General features: G+C 39.2%; 1 protein-coding gene across 1 annotated transcript; it reads right to left on the bottom strand.

Moving 5' to 3' along the window:
- Positions 1 to 7112: 7112 nt before the first annotated feature.
- Positions 7113 to 7763, bottom strand: LOC121389779 (putative nuclease HARBI1). Its single transcript, XM_041521427.1, has one exon. The coding sequence runs from the start codon at positions 7761 to 7763 to the stop codon at positions 7113 to 7115; it is 651 nt and encodes a 216-aa protein (XP_041377361.1).
- Between the last annotated feature and the right edge of the window lie 12119 nt (positions 7764 to 19882).

Genomic DNA, 19882 nt, shown 5'->3' with positions numbered 1-19882 from the left:
ATCGCGATGCCAACTAGAAATTGGACAAAATGTATACGTTATGGCCCAACCATGGAAGCAAGAACTTTTGATACATATCCGGAAATTCGACAGTGATAAAGGGAAAACATTCCCCACCAAACGAGGTATCGCTCTAAATCTAAAGCAGTGGGTTGAACTGTGTGGATGTAAGAGTCAGATAGACGAAACGATTTCAGCCTTGAAACAAGGGAAGGATGAAACATTGGTCAAACACCTTGGAGCCAATGTTCATGCTAGTATGGACAAGCACTTTACGGGGGTGGACCTGCGTCAGTGGTGGTGGTGTGATGAAACGAAATCTGTGAAACCTTCGAAGAAAGGAATATTCCTTTCTCTACAACAATGGGAGAAATTGAAAGGCTGTTTCACAGTCATGTGTGATTTTGTACCAGAGCTGAACTCGAGTGTGCCCTGCGCCATGCAATATGACCATCAACACCAGATGGGATTTCTTCAGTGCTCCTTCTGCACCCCCAACGGGTACCATCAATAGAATAATTCCAACTAAACTGACTTGTATATAAGGCTGTGTTTTCTCTCCCAAGGGCTCATTCGTGCTTGAGAACTCGAAGAGAGCAGACGTGTTTGCTGATGATTTTGACATTTTTGTATCTTGTTGCACTCTATCTGGAACGAAGACGATGGCATCGGGATATTCGATCAGTGTTAGTAGCAGCAGCAGTAGCGACGAGGACGACGTCTTGGTCTGCAAATGTTCAGAAAAACATACAATCAAAAGAGTGACTACCAAACAAGAAGATCAGACAGATCAAACGGACGCTGCACGTGAACCCGGTGAAATTGTAGATGAAGACCCCATGGATATCGGTGAACCTGTCGAAATCGTGGACGAAGAACCCATGGATCAGACGGATGCTGCTCGAGAATATAAAACGGATGCTGCTCCCTACGATGATGATGCCTACGACGCCGATGACGAATGGGATGGCCTTTCGAGACATTACTTGTTCTATCATCGACCCGAAATGAAAGGATTCTATACACGAATGCAGACATTTGGGTGGTGGCCCTTACAGTTACGCCAGAAACCGAGGGAGCTCGCCAAGGCCGGTTTCTTCTACACGGGAGACCATGATGCCGTTGTCTGTTACTGCTGTGGACTACGCGCCTACCGATGGCAGAGAATGGACGATCCAGTGATGGAACATTACAGACTGTCCCCGAGATGTCCCTATGTGAATAACGTGTTCAGACATTAAACACGTATTGCATGAGTGTGATACTTTTCGTTTTGTAAAATAAACTCGTGAATAACACGTTTTGTTTATTATTAATTTAAGAGTGACCCTGTGTGTGTGTGTGTGTGTGTGTGTGTGTGTGTGTGTGTGTGTGTACCTGTGACCCTGAGTATGGCCCCGAGTGTGGCCCTGTGTGAGGCCCTGAGTGTGGTCCAGGGAGTGGCCCTGAGCCGTGCACGAGCTATGCTTTGGGATGGGGGATGGGTCTTACGTACCACACAAAATTTAATCTTTGTGTGCATGCGTGAAATTGTAGAGAGTATAAATAAAAGGGTAATGGGTAACATCGTCATTTGAGGTAGAACCTTCAGAGAAGCAACATGTCAGACCAGTACAAGTTATATGTACCCGACGTGGATAAGTGGACCCGTTTCTACAAGTTGCAAGCAGAAGGTAAACTTCAACCTCATTTTCCAGTGCAACGTGGTGGGAAAAATCAGATGATGTACAGTGTAGATCGATGTCTAGAACTGTATGACCCTACATGGAAAAAAGAAAAAGAGGAACAGAACAAGCCCCCGGCACCCAAAGTCGTCATGGTGTCCCCAACAGAACAGGTGGTAGAGCAAGCCAAGGCCGAGCAGAAACGGAAACGTGAAGAGAGTGGCGTGGAACAGACACAACGAGAGCAGACTGGGCAAAAACGGCACAAGCATTTTTGAGAAGACTATAAAAGGGGGCATGGCAGTTTCAACATCGTCAGTTCACGTCGAACACTTCAATAGACAACATCATGAATCAGAATTGGTTTATTCCGGAACATGTCATGAACAAAAGATCGTGTCCCGTATGTCCAAAGACTTTTTCAAAACCATCAAATATGCTACGTCATTGGAAGACCTTCCATTCAGCTCAACTCCAGGCTCCTATAGCTCCTGCTTCGGCTCCTATGGCTGCTGCTCCTCTGGCTCCTATAGCTCCGGCTCCCCTGGCTCCTATAGCTCCTGCTCTGGCTCCTCTGGCTCATATAGCTCCTGCTCCTGCTCCTAGGGCTCCTATAGCTCCTCTGGCTCCTATAGCTCCTCTGGCTCCTGTAGCTCCGGCTCCTCTGGCTCCTATAGCTCCTGCTCCTGCTCCTAGGGCTCCTATAGCTCCTCTGGCTCCTATAGCTCCGGCTGCTATAGCTCCTCTGGCTCCTATAGCTCCGGCTCCTAGGGCTCCTCTGGCTCCTCTAGCTCATATAGCTCCTGCTCCTCTGGCTCCTATAGCTCCGGCTCCTATAGCTCATAGGGCTCCTATAGCTCCTGCTCCGCTGCAGCAGCAGCCCCTAAGATTGTTACATCCGTTCACCATGATCGTGTCGGGACCCACGTCGTGTGGAAAAACTTTTTTGTTGTACAAACTGCTAAGGGATGGTAAAATTCACCCGCCTCCTCAGCGCATTATCTGGCTCTACAAACGTATCTATGATACGATCAAAATGGTTGCTCGAGTAAAATTTGTTCAAGGTATACCTGCGAATTTGGAAAAGGATCGTTATTTGGATCCAGGAGTCAGAAATCTCATCGTGTTGGACGACCTGATGTCTACAGCTGGAAAAGACCCTCGCATCACCGATCTGTTCACGGAAGGAAGTCACCACAGAAACCTCTCTGTGATTGCCATCAACCAGAACCTCTATAACAGCAAGGACCCGACACAAAGAAGAAACTGTCATTACCTGGCACTGTTCAACAACCCCATCGACAAGCAGCAAGTCCTAACCTTGGCACAGCAGATGTATCCTGGAAATACTCGTCATTTCATGCAGCGGTTTGAGGAAGCTACCCACAGGCCCTACGGACATCTCTTGGTGGACTTAAAACCGACCACGCCCGAACATTGGCGCCTTCGACCTAATGGTTTAGAGACGGGGCCGTCCGGATAGTATATAAGCACGAGCGTAACGGCGAATGTCTCAGAAGAGTTTCAACCACCGTCGGAGAAGGAGCTCTACGAGCAAATCATGCAAAGAAACGCATTCAAGAGAAAACTACCAGGCATACCCGCCTACGAAAGTGACGACGAAGAAGAAGAAGATGAGGTAGAGCCCTATCTGAAAAAGGTCAAGAGGATGCAGTCTTGCGATACGTGTGGTCTGGTCTTTAAAGACGGGAGTGACTTGCAGCGACACGTGAAAACGTGCGAGGAGGGAAATGAAGAGCCGTCGTCCGATCTGGAAAACGAAGGCGTACGTCTGATGATCGAGCGTGAATTCGACATCAATCGTGACTATTTCGAAAGCAAGAGGAAACGCTACGAAGAAAAAAACATGTCCCAAGATGCCATCGAAAGAAACATGAAGACATTGCAATGGAAGTTATTTAAAGACACGTACTCTCGCTTTCTGACCTATATGCATTACTTTGACAAAGGCCCCAACACCAGGAAAATTCTTCAGTTTGTGAATCCAGACAGAGATCTCAGACCTCAGATTCGTTCTAAATTAAATCAGTATCGTTCATGGATTGGCGAATATTTGGACGAACAAGACGACGACGATACCGACGATGAGGAGGACGACGAATATGAAGAGAAATGAACACTCATATTATTCACATGTTGCCCTTAAGGCCTCACGATGTAACCCAATGTGTGTCCATTGCATGTGTAGTTGTCTATAGTGATTTTACTTTAGAAAAAAAAAAATTAAAAACCAAACCATTGCGTTTTTTTGTGTTTTTTACTCTATGACTAGATTTGTGATTGGATATGTCTACCCCGCTACTTTATAGTAGCAAGAGTTGTATGTACAGGACAGCACATACCACGGCCTTTGATATACCAGACATAATGCACTGGTTGGCTATAGCCTATTTGGCCATCGACGGGGATCGATCCTAGATCGATCACTGTATTTACCCATTTGGTAATTAAAAAGCCCTGTACGAAGGCTAGTACTCTAGAGAAATTTTCTGTTTAAAAATGCAGCTATTTCCCTTTGGTTAACACGTACTACTTGTTAAACCCATGGCGGCGCGCGTGTCGCCGACTTACACTAATGGATTAATCACGTGTGACATCTCTCTCTCTCTCTCTCTCTCTCTCTCTCTCTCTCTCTCTCTCTCTCTCTCTCTCTCTCTCTCTCTCCCCTCCCTCCCTCCCTTTCTCTCCCTCCCTCTCCCTCCCTTTCTCTCTCTCCCTCTCTCTCTCTCCCTCTCTCTAGAGCATAGGTTAGGTTGGAGCGTTGAGTTGCAGTCACGCGTTCTTTCTTCATAGGAATGGGCTGTAGTGTTTCACACACACACACACACACACACACACACACACACACACACACACACACACACACACACACACACACACACACAAAAGTTTGTATTTAATTATGAAATACTGGCCCCATAAGGGGTAGGAGATTGTATATATAAAATATCCCTTGCTACTCATGGAAAAAATGTAGCGGGTTTCCTCTCTAAAACTGTCAAAATTATGTTTTTCATCCAATAACCGATGATTCATAAACCAATGTCCTCTAGTGATGTCGCTAAACACAAACAAACTTTGACGGTCAGTGGGCATACCATAACAAATTTATTCTGCTACTTAAGACGGGCACGCGTCGGTATGTCTTTTGCAGTTCACCTGGTTTCATAAACACTCGGAGAGGTGTAATAAAATGCCTTTGTATGAGGGCTGATGAAGAGGTCTCATAAAGTACTCCTCTATTATAAAGCGAATGAATGAATGGCTGAATGACGGCAACAAAGAAAACGTCGACAATGTGCTAAAGAAATACAAATGAATGAAAATCATCACACACGCATTTTGTCTGGCGACATGAAAGCCTCACTTTAGACCAAACAGTCAGCAAACAGTTACAGTCCTTCCCCACGAGACATATTTTAACGGCTATTATTTTGGGTGCCTAGAATAAAACACTGTGAAAAAACATCCACGTGTATGTCCACTGTGAATACAAAAAAAACCCCACAATAGACGTTATACAATGAAGCCAAATCCAACGTCACTTACACCTGGCCTGTACATAGTGTCATTATTAATTGTTGTTGTTAATGGTGCTGTATGTTTTTCTTTTGCTTTTATTTGTTTGCTGACACCAGTTTGTTTGGTAATATGCAATACATTGAATTGAATACACCATGATCGCACACCTGCACCCAGACCATTGTTTCCTACACAAAGGCCATTGTTTTCCTACCCAGGTCAGACACCTGCACCTCCCTATACAAATGCCATTGTTTCCTACACAAAAGCCATTGTGTCATTGTTTCCTATACAAAGGCCATTGTGCCATTGTCTTCTACACAAAGGCCATTGTTTCCTACCGAGGCCATACACCTGCACCCCACCTATACAAAGGCCATTGTTTCCTACACAAAAGCCATTGTATATACCAAGTTCATTGTCTATACCAAGCCTATTGTCTCCTACCAAGGCCATACACCTGCACCCCCCTATACAAAGGCCATTGTTTCCTACACAAAAGCCCATTGTCTCCTACCAAGTTCACGTGATCACGGGAAAGTAGGTCAATCATGGCACCATACAGGCCTCTATACTACTGAAGGGCCAAAATTAAAGCCAAAAGTGAAATTTCATTCGCTAAAAGGTCATTAAATAAAACTGGAGGCGGCCCAAAAGATAAAGCCATTAGTGAACAAAGTCAGTTAATCTCGGATACAATTGGGGATGATGTTCTTAGCCCACAACGTAACAGGTATGACGATGACGTGCCCACTACTTCAGATGTAGTCGAGAGAACATCCAACAGTTCGGTAACAGTTACCAGTCGCGCAATTCATGTCCCGGCCCAACAACCGGAAGCAAGCAACGAACTTGAAGACAATTACAATTACAATGACGATGTTGACGCAGGCGACACCACAACTGTTGACGCAGGCGACGCCACAACTGTTGAAGCAGGCGACACCACAACTGCTGACGCAGGGGACACCACAACTGTTAACGCTGGCACCATCGAACAACGTAAGTATGTTGTCTTGTACTGTATCTTTACCGGCCCCGGTGATGTATGGCCATGTCAGCGGGATAAAAGCTGGCAGGTACTGGGTACGAATACCACTCGAAGCATGGGATATGTAATTGTTGTATCGGCTCCAACCCAGAGCGTGTTAGGGAGGCCGGGTAAACACTTACACCAACCAGTGGTGCACAAATGATATAACAAAAACCGTGGTTTGTGCTATCATGTCTGGGAAAGTTAATATGAAAACAACTTAATAAATAATATTTAAAAACCATTAAATGCTAAAGAGTAAATATATATTCCTTCATCTGACATGTATTTACTAAAAATTATTCATTTCAGATTTACCTAGTTACTCAACAGCCAACAGCGCATCATCCGAAATACTTGAGATGAGAAAGAAGGAGCACATTCGCCGGATGGAACTGATGGATTTGAAAGAGAGGGTGCTACTTTTGAAAGAAAGGAAACTCAAGAAGGAACTTGACATTATTATTTGATTGTTATTTTCTAGTCTATAAATATACAATGTACTATGAAAATAAATAATATCACTTTTCAAAGAATCACGTTCCAATCAGTGCGCCACGACTGGTATATCAAAGGCCGTGGTATGTATTATCCTGTCTATGGGAAAGTGCATATGAAAGATCCCTTGCTATATAAGAAAAATGTAGCGGATTTCCACTGACTACGTGTCACAATTGCCATATGTTTGACGTCCAATAGCCGATGATTAATAAATCAATGTGCTCTAGTGGCGTCGTTAAACAAAACAAACTTAACTCATATCTGATTTTACAATATATATTTCAAATAGAAAATACTGCTGAAATTCATAGTCCAATAGTTCAATAGATTTTGATACAACATGGTGTCAAAATTCATCACAACACAAATTATTAGTGAAAATGATTTTGTATGAGCATTCTACGGAATGCTAATCCCCTGGGGTTATTCTGCTCTCTGATGTTGACGTCATTCTGTAGGGCATGGACATCATTTCCTGGAAAGTCTGCATCTCCATTGTCAAGAGAAATATTGTGAAGGACACACAGGGCAACAATGACAGCTTTACTTGTTTCAATGTGACATCGTAAACGTGAATCCACACCGAATCCAAACACACGTTCTATGATGTTACGTGTGCGCCGGTGTGATGTGTTATAGCGGCGTTCTGAATCAGTACCTGCTCTGAGAACTGGCGTCAAAAGGTATCTCTCGCATGCGTATCCATTGTCCCCCAATAGAATCCCCCTGATCGTTCCATCTTCAAGATGATCCCGTAGAGTGCTTGAGCGGAAGATACGACTGTCATGACTAGATCCCGGCCATCGTGCCACCACATTTGTTATCTTCATGGAAGAATCACACACCATTTGCACATTGAGAGAATGGTAGCCCTTGCGATTCATGTATGAGGCTGCATTATGAACCTTTACTGCGCAAGCGACTCTAATGTGTGTTCCATCTATACACCCAATAATGCCTGGAAATCCTGCCATGTTGTGAAATTGTCTCTTTATGTGGACTGATTCTTCATCATTTGGCATCTTTATGTACTGCGGTCTCAATGATGCAATTGCTAAGGTCACCCGTTTCACTATCCTGCAAACAGATGAAGAACTAATTCCACCGAGGTCGCCTGCCACCCGTTGATAGTAACAGGTTGCATAAAATCGCAAGCATTTAAGTAATTGCAACTCATTAGAAATGGCGTTATTTTTATTTGTATCGTGAGTGATTTGTCCTGCATTGAGATCAAGGACATTGTTAGCGCTTACTTTGGATAATCTGAATCTGCTTGAGAATTCCTTATCATTGTATAGTTCAAAATAGTTGACCCTATTTCTGAAAATACGCCTTCTTCTCAAACGCCTCCTCCTTTCGCCAGGTACCACTACTGCATGCAGCGCGTGTATGTCCCGTATGTCTGCATCCGCCATTTATATCGAATGAATGAATGAATGAATGTTTAACCACACCCCAGCACGAAAAATACACATCGGCTATTGGGTGTCAAACTATGGTAATGCAAATAAATAAAGTGATGATCAACATCAATATAAAAATTCAAGGTTTAAACAAAAATAGTGTAAAGAACTGTGCCAAAAATACAAATACAAATATCACAGAATTTTACGGACACCGAATTTTACTCTAAACTTCAATTTGTGCTGTATTGGCCATTCTCAAAGAGAATGTTACTCCCCTGCACCACGGTGAGGATTACAGCACGCGCAGGGGCCATTTATATCGACGACAACTGAGCTGAACAGAAGGTGTAGACGTGGGTTGAAGTTAGTCTAAAATATCACTTTATTTAGACCAAGTTAACAGTCATTTGGACGTAGACCAAGTTGGTGAAATGAATTCATCATTTTAGACAGTTTTAAAGTGATGTTAGACCTGTTTTAGTACTTAAACTTAGTTGGTGAATTCGGCTGTAACAATGTTTACATTCATGACCATTTTGAAGTGTTTACGTATTTCAAATTCTAGATAAGCCAAAGGGTAGATTAATTTTGAAAGCAGTTATAAAAACTCCAGTACATGTAACCGGCCATTGAAATTTAGATCATCTTGTGACGGCGATTTTGTACAAATAATAACAAATGTAAATACCGCATAATGATAAAAATGCCGTTGCAGATCCATTTTGCCAAAGCTTTTTGCGGCGACACTGCTCATTGCCGTGGCGAAATTTGAGGACAGCATGTATCATAAACAATTCTAGCACATCTAAATACTGAGTCAAATTTCAATACACAGCTTCTAGACAACGAATCTGGGAGTTTTTCATTTGTACTTATTTTCGTGCTTATATCCAATTAAGGTTCAAGCACGCTGTACTGCGCACACACAACAGCTATCTGGGCTGTCTGTCCAGGATTAATGGTTAGTTGTTAGTGGTTAGTGAGAGAGAAGTCTTACACCTCCCCACCGAGTCGTTAAAAACTCGCACTGGGTGGGAGTCGACACAGAGATTCGAACCCAGTACCTACCAGCCTTATGTCCGATGGCTTAACCATGACCATATCGAGGCCGGTAGCGATTTTTGTAACACCAACATTAATGGCCGATGTGTAATTCGTGCTGAGGTGTAGTTAAACATTCATTCAATCAATCAATCATTCAATCAATCATTCATTCATTCATTCATTCATTTATTCATTCATTCAATCAATGTACATACAACCAAGAACACACCAAATATATTTAAAGTTTGTTTTGTTTAACGACACCACTAGAGCACATTGATTAATTAATCATCGGCTATAGGATGTCAAACATTTGGTAATTCTGACTCGTAGTCATCAGAGGAAACCCGCTACATTGTTCCTAATGCAGCAAGGGATCTTTTATATGCACTTTCCCACAGAGAGGAAAGCACATGTACCACGGCCTTTGACCAGTTGTGCACCAAATATAGAGAAAGAGATATTCTCAACATGAAACTAACGATTTTAATCACTTGCTTCAAGCCTCGCTGTTTACGGGAAACTGTCGCTCTATCACTATCTGTCTGGCTAGCACTCTCCGGGGACAAGTTCAAGCTGAGTGTGTTTTGTTTGTTGTTTGAAAGGATTAAATATTATTAGTGCTCTTCTGGGCATTGATGCTCTTAGATTATTAATTGAAACGGGGAGATGAGCAAAAATCGCACTGGAGAAATCGTAAATGTGTTACAGATTGTAATTGTAACTGAAGATGAATTCCATTTAATATTTGTTTGTTCTATGTACATATCCCAAGGCCGTAGCTACGGGGGGTGGGGGGAGGAGAAGGTGGGACAACAACAACAACAAAAAATCCGGTAAAAAAAACAAAAACAAAAAAACTTAAAGAAAATCCTTAAACGTTTCGGGAGTTTTAGGTAGGCTTGTTCGTTCGTTCCAAGAATTGATCTGACCCCCCCCCCCCCCCCCCCCCCCCCCCCCACCCCCCCCCCCACCCCACCCACACACCCAAAAAAAATTATAGCTACGGCCATGCATTTAACAGACATTTTATCCTAGACTATAAAAATAAGCTAAGCATGTTCTAATTTGTAGAAGTCAAAATAACAAAAATGAAAGAATAATATTAGACGGTTAGATCTGTATTGTTTTAAAGCCTTGAAAACCCCCCAACTTTTATACAATTAAAAAAGCCTGTTTGTTTTGTTTTACGACACTACTAGAGCACATTGATTTATTAATTATCAGCTATTGGATGTTAAACATTTTTCCATTAGTAGCAAGGGATATTTTATATGCGCCATCCAATAGACAGGATAGCACACACCACGGCATTAGATAAACCAGTCGTGGGGCACAAGCTGGAACGAGAAATAGCCCAATGGGCTCACCGACAATTACGTTTCCCCTCTGCATGTAAATGAATAATTCTAAAGTTTTCTATATGCACGTACATATAACTTTTAGTTATTTAAAGGGACATTCCTGAGTTTGCTGCAATTTTGAAGATGTTATCGACTAACAAATACTTTTTAACGATTGTAATTACATATTAAATATATTTTTCTGCATAAAATATTAGTAGCTGTATATTACACGTGTTTTTGATCGTCCTAATATTTGTACTAGGTTAAATTTCATGTTATTTCGTAAGGTATATTTTTTTTCGTACGTACGAAATTATTTGAAGAGAAAATCCAGTGTGGGCTTCTCACAAATATTAAGAAGTCCAGAAACACATTGAATATACAGACACTGATATTCTAAACAAGAAAGTATGTTGAATATGTAAGTTTAATAGTAGAAATATTTTATAAGTCGTAAATATCTTATAATACAGCAAACTTAAGAATGTCCCTTTAATCTATCTATCTATCTATAGACCGTGTGTCGGTATTGTAATATTAGTATGTCTATGTGTAAATGTTATTTTACATTTGTTGCAAAATTTGTATTTATATGTCTGTATATATATATATATATATATATATATATATATATATATATATATATATATATATATATATATTATATTATATATGCCCAAGGGCCATGAGGCCTAATGCAAATAATATGGCAATATCTTAAATGGCTCCCCATAATCAAAGATAGGGTTTAGGATCCTGAGCAATTAATGACTCCCCTCAATCTTTGTTCACTGCCAGGCTTGATATTTCTTTAATGTTTTATGGGCCATGATTATTTAGGTGTACTGTACTGATATAATTTTAATAGTAAAGCCTTTAAAGGGACAGATCCTAGTTTATTAAACACTATAGGCATATTTTGCAATATTAGAACCGTTTATGATCACTGAAATCAAACATTACTTATATTTTATTGTTTAGATTACTCATTTCCGTACATCTGAAGTGTTTGTGGTCACCCTGGTGTTTCTAATAACACAAAATGCAATTTTCCTAGTTTTAAAAACGCACGTGCGTTTGAGAAATAACAGTCATAGAATCGAGTTTTAGTCTATGTTTAACGATATGTCACCGTTTCAAAGTCACAGACTTTTGTTTCACTCTGTTGTAATGTTATACAAATGTTACAGGTTTGTAACTTAAAGGGACATTCCTGAGTTTGCTGCAATTGTTAAGATGTTATCGACTAACAGAGACTTTTTAACGATTGCAATTGCATATCAAATATATTTTTCTGCATAAAATATGAATGGCTGTATATTAAACGTGTTTATGGTCGTTCTAATATTTGTACTAGGTTAAATTTCATTTTATTTCCTAAAATATGTTTTCTTTCGTACATACGAAATTATTTGAAGACAAAATCCAGTTTGGGCTTCTTACAAATATTAAGACGACCAGAAACAAATTGAATATATAGACACTGATATTCTAAACAAAAAAATATATTTAATATGCAAGTTTAATCGTAGAAATATTTTATTAGTCGGAATCATCTTACAATGCAGCAAACTCAGGAATGTCCCTTTAATCAAACAATTCAATTCAATTCATTTATTTTCCTTATGGCTTACGGCACATAAGAACAAAATAATACACATTTAAATCAGAAACAGAAACAAGATTTTTGCAAGAAGGTAAATATTATAACAATAACGGTAACTACAAAACAGTACTATAATTATAAGGCATAATAGTAAATACTTTTTGTACATACATGTAGAGATATATGTATAGGACGACTGATTCTAGTGGGGGACACAGTAGAGTATAGTTACAGTAAAGGTCTACGCTTAGCTGCAGCAGCATAAAGGAATTTACAGATGTTGTTAATAACTCTGACGCTAGGGTTGGCGTAATAATTGGATAAGTTTGAAAACTGAATGGTTAATGTAATAATATTTCTTAATGTATTTCACACGCAATTCAATAAACAATGGACAGACGAGTGTGAAGTGGAATTCATCCTCTAGCTCTCTTATATTACATAATGAACATATGCGATCACTTCTGTCCAGGCCAGAATATCTTCCGGTTTCAACATTTAAAGAGTGAGAGTGTGTTCGATATTTGGTTAGAATACATCTATATTTGGCTAAAATAGGTTTCTGTAAATATGGCTATAGCTGAAAGATATCCGTGAAATGTTTGTATAGTATACATTTTGTTGAGTTATTAAGTACACCAGCAGTGTTTTGTATAAAGTTGTCTTGAAGACGTTGTTTAAATTGATATAGGAAAGCATTTTTATTTGTGACATACTGAACTTTTCATACATAATAAAAACCATTTTCACATAGTAATTTGTTCACATGGTACAACCAGTTCATTTCAAAATTGGGTTTACTCCGTAGTAGATCAATAAGTTCCTTGTAACAAGCTTCAAGTATACAATTATCGGTTTATAATAACAACACACAATATTTAATAATACTAATATTCCTCATAATCAGTTGAGGGAAACGTCCAAGTTCATAATAAATCATAGCAGTCTCTTTTGGAACTATATATAAACTTGCTCTATATCTGGTGAAATACAGAAACCCCAAACCTCACTAGAATAGCTCAAAATAGGCTGCACATAGGTATCAAATAGTGAAGGTTCAGTTTCAATGTTTAGCATTAAGTCATTCATTTTCCTAGGGCGAGACGTAGCCCAATGGTACAGCGCTCGCTCGAAGCGCGGTCGGTGTGGGATCGATCCCCGTCAGTGGGCCCATGGGCTAGCCAGTGCACCACGACTGGTATATCAAAGGCCGTGGTATGTACTACCCTGTCTGTGGGATAGTGCATATAAAAGATCCGTTGCTGCTAATTGAAAAGAGTAGCCCATGAAGTGGCGACAGATGGTTTCCTCTATCAATATCTGTGTGGTCCTTAACCATATGTCTGACGCCATATAACCGTAAATACAATGTGTTGAGTGCGTCGTTAAATAAAACATTTCTTTCTTTCTTTCATTTTCCTAGTTAACACGAAGGCTGCTTTCCTGGACTGATTGGCAAGTGACTTTTGAGAGTCCGTAAATTTACCATTGTAGGAGAAATGAAGTCCAAGATAACAACATTTGTCGCCAATTTCTACAGGTGAACCATTATAATACCACTGTTCGTTTGGGTTTAACTGCTTTCTTTTCCTAAAACCCCCCACAATTTTTGTTTCATCAACATTCACCGGGAGATTCCATTTTTGTGTGTAATTATTCAAGACCTTTAACATGTGTTGTAGGTCGTCTGGATTTTCAGAAAATATAACTGTATCGTCAGCATATATAAAAAAAATTGAGCATTTGAATATGGTAACTTTGACAGTTTTCAGCTATCATCACCACTTCCATGTCATTGACGAACAGAGAAAACAACATTGGCGAAAGAGCTTCACCTTGCATAAGGCCGATTGAAGATGAAAAGCAGTCGGATATTTCACCACCCAGTCTAACACACGCTTTAACACTGTCATACATATATTTAATTACTTGTAGCACCTTTCCACGAACTCCATTGTGTGCCAGTCTGAACAAAAGCTCATCATGCGTGACACTGTCGAAGGCTTTTCGATAATCAACATAGGCACAATACAAGCGTTTTCCTGACTGTAATGTTTTTGCGATGAGAGTTTGAAGAGCAAAAATAGCGTCTCGTGTACCAGCTCCGGGCTTGAAACGGAACTGTGCATCGTTAACAACATTGTAGTTAGTACTCCAAACGATTAGTCTATTGTTTAACAATGATGTAAATAGCTTCGAAACATGACTTAAAATAGTTATCCCTCTATCACTAACCCAGTAGTTAGAATAGGCACAATAATCCCTTGAGACCAAGTTAGGTGATAGTTCTTTTGACTTAAAGGGACATTCCTGAGTTTGCTGCAATTTTTAAGATGTTATCGACTAACAGAGACTTTTTAACGATTGTAATTGCATATCAAATATATTTTTATGCATTAATCGTTCTAATATTTGTACTAGGTTAAATTTCACTATATGTACGAAATTATTTAAAGACAAAATCCAGTTTGGGTTTCTTATAAATATTAATATGACCAGAAACACATTGAATATACAGACACTGATATTCTAAACAAGAAACTATATTTACATGTATGTAATTTTAGTTGTTAGAAGATTTTATTAGTCTGAAACATCATACAAAGCATCAAACTCAGAACAGTTCTTTTAATGTGGGTAAAATGTGTATGGCATTGCCATAACGTTCACGTCTCAGACTCTATTAGAAAGAAAGAAAGAAAGAAATGTTTTATTTAACGACGCACTTAACACATTTTATTTGCGGTTATATGGCGTCAGACATATGGTTAAGGACCACACAGATTGTGAGAGGAAACCCGCTGTCGCCACTACATGGGCTACTCTTTCCGATTAGCAGCAAGGGATCTTTTATTTGCGCTTCCCACAGGCAGGATAGCACAATTATGGCCTTTGTTGAACCAGTTATGGATCACTGGTCAGTGCAAGTGGTTTACACCTACCCATTGAGGCTTGCGGGGCACTCACTCAGGGTTTGGAGTCGGTATCTGGATTAAAAATCCCATGCCTCGACTGGGATCCGAACCCAGTACCTACCAGCCTGTAGACCGATGGACTAACCACGACGCCACCGAGGCCGGTCTCAGACTCTATTAGAGTCTCAAGTCTTAGAATCAAAAGGTTTTATAAGCACCAGGCCTGGTCCTGATAATGAGAAAGAACACCTGTGGCAGTCACACTATTATGTAAGTTGGAAGACATTATATAGGCATTAGAAAAACTAATTAAAATTTAAAATAACTCACTTTGAAAATAGAGCTCTAGCTAATGCCAACCGCATTCTCCATCCACCGGAAAATTCCCTGAAATGACAGAAACAAATGATGGTTCTCACACAACCTAATCTTGAACAATCATTTCCGTGTCTTTAAATAATCTATCCTATATATTTCCATAATGTACACATAGCTGTAATTTGGCAAATTATCACTCACTGCTTAATGGTTATTATGCAACAAAGAGAGGAAATTGTACAGGAAATTGCAAAAAATTATGTAATGATGTCTAAAATAAGTTTACATGTAAAAGAAGCAATCTTGTGTATGTATATTTATTTTTTATTTATTGAACCACAAAGAATAGATTACCCACATTAAAAGAACTGTTCTGAGTTTGATGCTTTGAATGATGTTTCAGTCTTTTAACAACTAAAATTACATACATGTAAATATAGTTTCTTGTTTAGAATATTGATCAGTGTCTGTATATTCAATGTGTTTCTGATAGTCTTGATATTTGTAAGTAACCCAAATTGGATTTGAAAAAATATATATCAGGAAATGGAGTTTGACCTAGTATGATCAGAAACACGTTTAATGTATAGCCATTAAAGGGACATTCTTGAGTTTGCTGCAACTTTTAAGATGTTATCGACTAACAGAGCCTTTTTAACAATTGTAATTACATATCAAATATTTTTTTCTTCATAAAATATTAGTGGCTGTATATTAAACGTGTTTCTGATCGTTCTAATATTTTTATTAGGTTAAATTTCATTTTATTTCCTAAAATATTATTTTTGTCGTACATACGAAATTATTTAAAAACAGAATCCAGTTTGAGGCTTGTTACAAATATTAAAACAACCAGACACACACTGAATATACAGACACTGATATTCTAAACAAGAAAATATATTTAATATGTAAGTTTAATCGTAGAAATATTTTATTAGTCGGAAACATCTTACAATGCAGCAAACTCAGGAATGTCCCTTTAAAGTGAAATCAACATCAAGTTCTTAGTAAACAATGACTGGTCTATAAATAAAACAGAGTTGTTTTCTTCGTTGAATGCAGACAAGTTTTTGAAATGAATAAAGAAATCATCGACGTTTAAATTACCATATTGTATCTTGCGTTTTTTAAACATCGCATAAAACTGTTTCGGTAACGAACGTTTTAAGTGTGCTAACGAGTCTCCTTCTTTTACGGTATGCATTTTTTGTTTCATTCAAACGTTCTCTATTTCGGGTCATACGCAGTTGTTTGAATTGTAATAATAAGAAGGAAATGTTTTATTTAACGACGCATTCAACACATTTTATTTACGGTTATATGGCGTCAGACATATGGTTAAGGATCACACAGATATTGAGAAAGGAAACCCGCTGTCGCCACTTCATGGGCTACTCTTTTCGATTAGCAGCAAGGGATCTTTTATATGCACCATCCCACAGACAGAGTAGTACATACCACGGCCTTTGCAATACCAGTCGTGGTGCACTAGCTGGATTGTAATACGGCTTGTTGATAAATCTGATAGAGCCGCTTACAGTTCTCACCAAACCATGGTTTGTTTGTATGTTCCTGTTTGACACGCGTCGTTAAATAAACCATTTCCTTCCTGTTTGACACGCGTCGTTAAATAAACTATTTCCTTCCTGTTTGACACGCGTCGTTAAATAAACCATTTCCTTCCTGTTTGACACGCGTCGTTAAATAAACCATTTCCTTCCTGTTTGACACGCGTCGTTAAATAAACTATTTCCTTCCTGTTTGACACGCGTCGTTAAATAAACCATTTCCTTCCTGTTTGACACGCGTCGTTAAATAAACCATTTCCTTCCTGTTTGACACGCGTCGTTAAATAAACCATTTCCTTCCTGTTTGACACGTTTCACATGGCAGACACAGTTAGATATTATGACACAATTTTTCCTAAAACAGTATTTACCAAACATTTCATCTATATCTGAATTTAACTTTTCAACACGTGCATCTATACTTTCAAATGAATTTTCCAGCCCAACGGTAGCACTAAATAAGTTCTGTTCATTTTGCCTAACACAATTAGAAATGTCTTTCTCATTGTCGGAGTTCCACACTACAGATTTCTTTACACCATACTTTGTATCGACAGAATAACATAGACAATATGTTGGTTTCTCCCTACATTTAAGTGATAACACAATAGGGGCATGATCTAAAAAAAAAACATTAAATGGACATTCCTGAGTTTGCTGCATTGTAAGATGTTTCAGACTAATAAAATATTTCTACGATTAAACTTACATGTTAAATATATTTTCTTGTTTAGAATATCAGTGTCTGTATATTCAATGTGTTTCTGGTCGTCTTAATATTTGTAAGAAGCCCAAACTGGATTTTGTCTTCAAATAATTTCGTACGTACGAAAATATATATTTTAGGAAATAAAATGAAATTTAACCTAGTACAAATATTAGAACGATCAGAAACACGTTTAATATACAGCCACTAATATTTTATGTGTAATTACAATCATTAAAAAGTCTCTGTTAGTCGATAACATCTTAAAAGTTGCAGCAAACTCAGGAATGTCCCTTTAAAACTATTAACAACAAAAACGTCAATATTGCTACGCATTCGACAGTCACACAAAGCATAATCTATAATACTACACCCACGGACATTATAAAAGTTATTTTGCCAGGTCTATAGCCTTTGGTTCTGCCATTTAAAATACGGATTCCAGTTGTTTTACAGAGCTGTAATAAACAACAACCGAAATTGTTAACTGTTACTGAGTCTTCTGAGTTACGAACAAGTTCACTGTCATCATCTACGTAATCAATTAAGGCGGTTAGGTTTCAGTGCAGGTCACGTGGCAGTGTATCTGCTGTAATAAAGTCTGGTCGTGTAGCCGAACGGCTGTTAAAAGTAAAGTTTGTTTTATTTAACGACTGGATCTAAAATGTTATAGTGCATCACATAGATGATGATGTTAACTAGTTTAACGTGCCCATATACCACTAGAGTTTCGAACACGCCCATCCCGAGTCCGACCTCCGATAAGATTGGTGGCCTGACTCGGGATGGAGGGTGGGGGTAGAATTGAAAATGGGAAGAATTTCGAAAATAGCAATTAGTAAGAAATTAATAGAATAAATTTTAAAAAAAGAAGAAAAACGTTACAAGCAAAAAATAAAAAGAATTGACTGCTCGGCCGAATATTTATATAATTTGGAGCATTTTAGAAGGACACTTCAAAATTAAATGAGAGAAAGAATAGAGGATCGGACTATTTAATAATATTAAAAAAAAGAAAGAAGTAATTTCGACATAAAGTTTTGAACGAAGGTCTAAAAGTTTAAAGTCCGATCTATATGTTCACGTGAGTGGCGTCGTTAAGGCCGTTTGGGTGCACAGCTTAAAGGGACGAGATGGGTTGCATCCCGTCAAGAAAACCCCTAGATTGTCAGTCATTAGACGTTGAAGGTGTAGTGCTGTGCTGAAATACAGATCTTGAGAAGCCGGATCCGTCTGAACGAGAGAGAGTATCAGACTAGGGTATAGTCCAGTCGTCATGGGTTGGTATAGTGGTGCGGACGGGCCCGACTCCGGTGGATACGAGATGGTATCACTATAAAGCAAAGTAAAGTCAAGAAAAGAGTAGTAGGGACCGACCCCACTTCCTATTTCTTCTTAGAGTGGGGCGGTCAATCTTCCAGTGCTGCTTGGACAGGCTCGGACATGTAGAGACTAAACGCGAACAATCGTGGCGTTCTGCAGAATGACCGTCATACGAGTCACGAAAAAACAAGTCGATATACTCAACCGGAGAAATGACGTGGAGGCAAGGAATCTCGCTAAAAAAAGAATCCAACCTGGCGGTGCAGGCTGTCAAAACGAGAAGCGAGAAGGATCCCCAAGTCGAGCACACGAAAGCACGTGCAGTGTGCACAAGCGAAACAAACACATCTTACCGCGTTGAGCTCCAAACTGGGAATGCATCACATAGAGAATATTATATGAGTGGCCGTTAGATACCATTTATTTTATAACGAGTTGTTTTAAAATGTATCTAACGAGCGAAAGCGAGTTTGATACGTTTTAAAACAACGAGTTGTAAGATAAATGGTATCTAACGGACACGATTGTATTATTCTATTTCTTACATATCCTCAAAAACCAGGTTTTAAGCATATTTTAACATCTTTTTTGACTAAAAGTTATTTGCAGCCTTTGCACTTGTAGCTAACTTACGCGTCACAGACTAATGGTTTTCAGGTTAACTATACGTCACAGTGTAATCTATTTTGATCGTGCTATTTTCCGTCATTGGATGTATGGCATTGGTGACCTGATCATCACCTAGGAGCAGCCAGTCGTATGTCTTGAAATTGTTATCACACATACATATATGTAAACAAGTACATGTATGTGAGTAGTAGGGGGGCCTGTATGGAGGCATGACCTACTGACCTACTTTCTCGTGACCTACTCACCTACTTTCTCGTGACCTACTTACCTACTTTC

Source organism: Gigantopelta aegis, chromosome 15 (genome assembly GCF_016097555.1).
Source record: "Gigantopelta aegis isolate Gae_Host chromosome 15, Gae_host_genome, whole genome shotgun sequence".
Taxonomy (NCBI): domain Eukaryota; kingdom Metazoa; phylum Mollusca; class Gastropoda; order Neomphalida; family Peltospiridae; genus Gigantopelta; species Gigantopelta aegis.
This window is presented reverse-complemented; position numbering and strand designations above follow the sequence as displayed.

Excerpts from the sequence above, each read along its gene's own strand:
- LOC121389779 (XM_041521427.1), bottom strand. The coding sequence starts at position 7,763 with ATGCCAAATGATGAAGAATCAGTCCACATAAAGAGACAATTTCACAAC.